Consider the following 6,000-nt stretch of genomic DNA (forward strand, 5'->3'; position numbering starts at 1 on the left):
AAGAGCCCTGGCTCTGGAGGCAGATTGACTTGGGATTTATAGCCCAGCTCAGGCACTTGTTAGCTGTGTGATCTGATCACGTGATTTCACTGCTGAGCTTTAGCTTTTACCTCTCCTGTACAACAGGAGTTTGAGTTTTTAAACAGATACTTCGGTACGTACTATTTTTAGTCATTATTAGAAGCATTCTTGTAAAATTAATCTATTTAGTCTTCTTAACAGCCCTTGGAGGAGGGTATTATTACAATTTTGCAAGTAAGGAAATGGAGTCTGGGAGAGATTTAGTCTGATTGGGCCAGGATTTAAACCCAAGCAGCCATGGTATTCTGTGCTACCTGGCTTAGTCTCCTAGTAATTGTTCCTATTTCGTAGTGAATGTTATTTTTGAAGATTAAGTGAAGCAATCTGTATATAAAACATAATACATACTCAATAAATACTACCTAATATTATATTTCTCCTTCTTAATGGTAGTGCTAAGTCAACTCAGTTGTGTCCAACTCTTTGTGACCCTATGGACCGTAGGCTTCCCTACCCATGCGATTCTCCAGGCATGAATACTGGAGTGGGTTGCCATTTCCTCCTCCAGGAGATCTTCCCAACCCAGGGATTGAACCTGCATCTCTTAGACGTCTTCTGCGTTGGCAGACGGGTTCTTCTCCTGAACTCTTTCTAAAAATAAAATCATTGTGTCTAAGTTCTTTTCTGATTCGGGACATAGATAGAAGTCTTACAAATATAAAAATGAAACCACATTTTATTATGCCTTTTGCAATTCATTGGAAAGAAAGTTACATTAAGTTGGGACTGTCCTCAAAGATTTGAGACATGTGGCCTGCACGGTTCCAAGGAGGCAGCGTTTGCACGCCTTGTTGTGGGTTGGATGTGGTTGGTGGCTGTCACTCATGACGAAAGCCTCCGCTTGGAAAGGCTGAGAGTCTGGCTGGAGCACAGCTGTCACCCAGGTGCATGCCCAGTGGCCGCCCCGCCCCGATGTCCCCCTGTCTCTGCAGGTGACGCTGGACCTGTCGCAGCACCAGGGCATAGCGGTGCGCAGGGTCCTGAACACAGAGCGTAACGTGGTGAACAAGTTTGGTGTCACCAACTTCCCGTCTTGCTACCTGCTGTCTCGGAACGGCTCCTTCTCCCGGGTGTCCACGTGAGTGTCTCTCCACCCCTCTCCCCCATCCGTCCCTGTGTTTCTCCTTTCTTCCTGCCTGGAGAGGCCGCCAGCCTTTCACAGGGGCTGATGAGTTCTTTGTCTTGCCAGTCTCCTGAGGAGTCCCTGGGCAAGCAGGGCGCACCCTCTGCAGAAGGAGCAGATACCTGCCTATGGCAGGGTCGGGGAGTCTACAGCCTGAAGTCAGGGCCCAGGACGCTGCACACATACCTCCTCCTCCCCCGCTCAGCAGTCCAGGCCCAGGTCCCTGGCACACTCAACACCCAGCCAGCGCCAGTGCTTCTGCACCAACCCCACTGCAGCCCTGGCCCTATTCCCCACCCTCCTCTCTTCACAGACAGACTCCTTGGCAGGCTGCAGGCCTGGCAAGCACTCAGCTATGCCTGACCCTCCCTCCCTTTGGTTTTCTAATTGCAGAAAAGTTCATTAGGAGCCAGACAATAGCCAGTTCCAAAATGCCAAGAGAAAACAATCAGGCCAGCCGCAGCCCCTCTGTCAGGCTCCCGCTGCTGAATGACCCATTAAATGGTGCCAGATGGTGCCTTGGTGCCCTCCCTGGGCAGATGATTGATGTCCGCTCGGCCCCGCAGGCAGGGGCCTGAGGGCCAGGGAGATTGAGGCCGGCCCGAGGCATCCAGTGAGCCCCTTTTCGGGGCCATTGTGCCATCCCGCTCCGGGGCCAGGCAGTGTGGCCCCTGGTACTCCCAGCCACCCAGCAGCACAGGGCCAGGGCTCGTCAGGAGCGCGGCCGGGGAGGAGGCAGGTCGTGCCAGTCCTGGTGGGAGCAGAGGCATTGTTTCCGCTCTTGGAGTTGGTGAAGGGGAAAATGGTTTGTGACGATGCTGCTTCCGAGCCATCTGCTCACTGATCGACATCAGGCTGGGACAGTGGAGTGGAAAGCAATGTTTGTTGATGCCGGCTCCCCCGGGGTGTCCCATCACACCGCTGGGCGTCACGTCCTTCCCTCCAGTGGTCCCGACTAGGAGGCGTCGCCTGCCCCTGAGGACTCCACTTTATGAGAAGAGACAGGGAAATCAAAAGGATTGGAAGAGACTTGAGAATTTTAGTGGTTTGGGGGATTGTGGCTGTGATTTTTTTTCAAAGTCAGGTATCAAACTTCCGTTGACTTCCTTGGGGCGTGATGTCGCCTCTGGTACCTTGGAGCCAGCTTGTGCACTTCCTCGAGGCCACACACGGCACTTTGTATCTTTGGTCTCTGGGGAGGATCATCAGACCCACCATCCAGTCTGCGGCCAGAAGTAGCACTCTCCCCAGAAGACCCACCTGCTCCCGAAAGTGCCCTGTCCCCTCCCCTGACTCCACCTCTCTGGGGCAGTTCGAGGAATTCACAGGCCCAGCCTCTTTCCCGGGTGGGATTTTGATTTCAGACTGGTGTTAAGCAAACTAGGCACAGCATGGTCAGTGAATAGAAAGGGTAACGTGAGGCGGGGGTGCCTTGCTTTTGACCTCACTGAGAATAAGATCAAACCAAGTGCTACTATTTCTTGATAAACATTTTCGTCAGGGGAGCCATCGGCCTTCTCTCTTGTCATGAGTTAGCTCTGGGGTTTCACTCCTCCGAGCTCACTGCCTCTCCCCAGTGATTCCCTTCCCTCACAGGCTTACAGAATCCAGATCTTTCTACACCACATACCTGCGGAAGTTTTCCGGGACCACCAGGGGGGCTGTCCAGACCACAGCTGCGCCAGCCACCACGAGCGCCGTAGCTCCCACCGTGTGGAAGGTTGCAGATCGGTAAGGCCTCGCCTCATCCCTTCCCTTCCCCACCCTCTCCTCTGATCACAGCCTCCCTGGCCCACCCCTTCCTTCCACACGCTGTTCCTTGCCACAAGCCTGACTCTGGAGGGCTGGCCTTGGCCTTAGGGGGACCTGGGCTGCTGGCCACGCACTGGAGAGTCTTCCTGTTGGGGCAGCAGCATCTGATGACTGTGTTCTTCATGATGGAATGCATACTTTCTGATGCCCACATTCCTTAAGCTTAACTCTATTCAAGACCAAGTAGAATCAGCTTGGGAGGATGATCTGCAGCCTCCAAAACAACTTCCCACCCAAGCAATTATTTCTCCAACACAGATTTTTGAGTACCTGCTATGTGCTAGACACCAGGAATACCAATTGTGCAGGGCAGATATGGTTCCTGCCCAGAGATTACAGTCCCTTCACAGCATCCCTTCTAGGAAGGCACCTGACCTCAATTGAATGCCTCTGGGGTCAAGAAGCTCACTACTTTTCTTCAGGGTAGTCAGTATCTTTGTGCACAGCTGTAAGCACGAGGAAACGGTTCTTCCCTCTCAGCCTCTTAAGCCCCGCCCTGGGAGTAGAATTTCTGCCTTGGGCAGGAAGACAGGGCCGTGGATTCTTGCTCTGGCCCCCAGGAGTGTACCACATGGAAATGGCTGAGCAGGAAGCTCAGAGCTGAGTCCAGAGGGTGGTCTCCAGCAGGGCACTGCACAAGAGAACACGGAGTGGGGTCATCAGATTCCAGGAAGGATTTTGCATCCCAGCATGAGGGACTCTAAGGATGGAAAGTGCTAATGGAGAGGTTTTTAGTAAATCAAGTGAGAAGGAACGAGAAAGTGAGAGTGATCATTGTAATTATTCAAATTGTAATTCTTCTGATCATTCAGATTGCTGTGATGGCTGGCACTTCTAGCCATATGTGCTGGGCTCTGCTGGTACTTCTGTCCATTAGCCCCTTTAATCGGGGGCCACTCCTTGACGCAGCACTCAGGCACAGAGAAGGAAACCAAGACTCCAGGACACAGAAGGGGAGCAGAGAGAGGGGACTTGGGCAGGAGGGTAAAGCGCAGGTGGCCGCAGTGCCCACCCGTCAGCTGACCTTGCTGACTCCCCACCACCTCCGGAGGCAGGTAGGGCAGAAGTTCATTTTACCTGTGAGATCACTGCAGCCAGAGAGGTGGGCTGAGTTGCCCAAGCTCCCAGGGCTAGCCCACCACAGAACGAGACCAGAACCCAGGGGTCAGGAGGAGAAGGTAAAGAAGCAGCCCGTCCTTCGGGGCCCTGGGCTCAGATCCCATGAGAGCAGTGATGGGCATGGGGTGGAGCAGCCAGCGTGGAGCCTGCAACCCTTCTCCCAGGGCTGGGGTCAGCCCAAGAGAGGATCCCTGCCTGATGCCCACGGTCTGGCAGCTGCAAGAGCAGCAATCAAAATAACTGGAAGCCCCACTTCCCCATTTCCAAAACCCCATTCTCAGCCTTGGCAGGCAGCCAAACCCATGGCCTTTCGGAGGGCCTGGCTTCCCCAGAGCCTTGTTGTGTGGGTGCCCCGTGGGCCTACTCGCCTGTCCCTCGGAGTCTTTGTTCAGATCAGAGCATGAAGCTCAACGTTCTCCTTGTGGTCTTTTGTGAGTGCTAGGGGAGGTGGGGCTGTGGACCTGTAGAGGGAAGACCCCACTCTATGCCAGGAGCTACCGAGGGTTTTGTGTTTGTGCTTTTGTTTAATCCTCTCAGCAACCTACCTGTGAGCAAGTTGTTACTATCCCCATCTTACAGATGAGGAGTTGAGGCTCAGAGACGTTAAGTAATCCACTCAGGGTCATGCAGCTAGTTACTGGCAGAGCCAAACGCGAGCATGTGGGACTCTGTGACCATCGGGAGTGCCTCCTCTTCCCTCCCTCTGGCCCTGGGTGCTCCTCCTCTGCCCCTGCCCCACGGTTGTCACCCCTTTCTCTCCCTGGCTCCCTCTGTGTCCTCAGCTCCAAGATCTACATGGCTGACCTGGAATCAGCACTGCACTACATCCTCCGGATAGAAGTGGGCAAGTTCTCCGTCCTGGAGGGGCAGCGCCTGGTGGCCCTGAAAAAGTTCATGGCAGTGCTGGCCCAGGTAAGTGGGGCCCTGGGGCCCCTCATTCGGCAGCTCCAGACGGGACCCATGTGCATCCCTGCAGGCCGGTGCTGTGCCTGCCTGGAGGAGTCAGCCCGGCCCCTTCCTCTGGAGCTCGTGGTTGGGTTCAGATCTTTGGACCCACCAGCCATCACAGTCCCCCATGGGCTGCTGCCCTGTGGCCCCAGTCTTGTGCCCCCCAGCCCCCCGGGACAACCCCCTTCCCCTGTGCAGGGAGGTAGGTGGGACATTTCACCAGATGCGCGGGGGATATTCCCATTTGCACACATCTGCCTGCCTGAGTCCTCCGCCTCAGGCCGAGCCTGGACTGTGGCCTCTCACTCCCTGTCATGATCACTGGGAAAGGAGAAGCTGTGGACCCCACAGTGAAGGCATGAAGGCTTCTCTGAGTCTCTCCTTCCCCTCTCAGACTCAGAGTCGGAGGGAGCTCCCTGGCCTTAGCCACGCCTTCCTCACTCCTCTGTAGTTTCCTGCCAGCGTGGCTCCTCCACGTTAGTAGCCATGTACGTGCAGCTCCTACTTACAGAGGACCTGATGTGTGTCAGGGATTTAATCCTCTCAGTCTCGCTTCAGGGTGGCAAGTACTACCCCACTTAGGAGGTGCAGGTTACCCAAGTGACCTGCCTTAGGCTTCCCGGGAGGAGGTGTCATGGCCGGGGTTTGAACTGAGGTTCCAGGTTCAGTCCCCTGGAGGAGGAAATGACAATCCACTCCAGTATTCTTGCCTGGAGAATCCCATGGGCAGAGGAGCCTGGCAGGTTATAGTCCACAAGGTCGCAAAGAATTGGACATGACTGAGCAACTAAGCAGAGCACAGCACAGCTAATCTAAGCTGGCTTCCCTGACGGCTCAGATGGTAAAGAATCTGCCTGCCAATGCAAGAGACCAGGGTTTGACCCCTGGGTTGGGAGGATCCCCTGGAGGAGGAAATG

The 6,000-nt window shown here is 54.7% G+C and overlaps 1 protein-coding gene across 2 annotated transcripts in view; it reads left to right on the forward strand.

Annotated features, from left to right (window-relative positions):
* The window catches only part of QSOX1 (quiescin sulfhydryl oxidase 1), a 41,915-nt gene that overhangs the window by 22,343 nt on the left and 13,572 nt on the right, over nucleotides 1–6,000 (forward strand). For both annotated transcript variants that reach the window (XM_068985713.1, XM_068985714.1), the window contains exons 6-8: nucleotides 1,014–1,159; nucleotides 2,801–2,935; nucleotides 4,918–5,047. In XM_068985713.1, the coding sequence (XP_068841814.1) occupies nucleotides 1,014–1,159; nucleotides 2,801–2,935; nucleotides 4,918–5,047 (411 nt within the window). The remainder of the gene's footprint in view (nucleotides 1–1,013; nucleotides 1,160–2,800; nucleotides 2,936–4,917; nucleotides 5,048–6,000) is intronic.

This window comes from Capricornis sumatraensis, chromosome 14 (assembly GCF_032405125.1).
Source record: "Capricornis sumatraensis isolate serow.1 chromosome 14, serow.2, whole genome shotgun sequence".
Taxonomy (NCBI): Eukaryota; Metazoa; Chordata; class Mammalia; order Artiodactyla; family Bovidae; genus Capricornis; species Capricornis sumatraensis.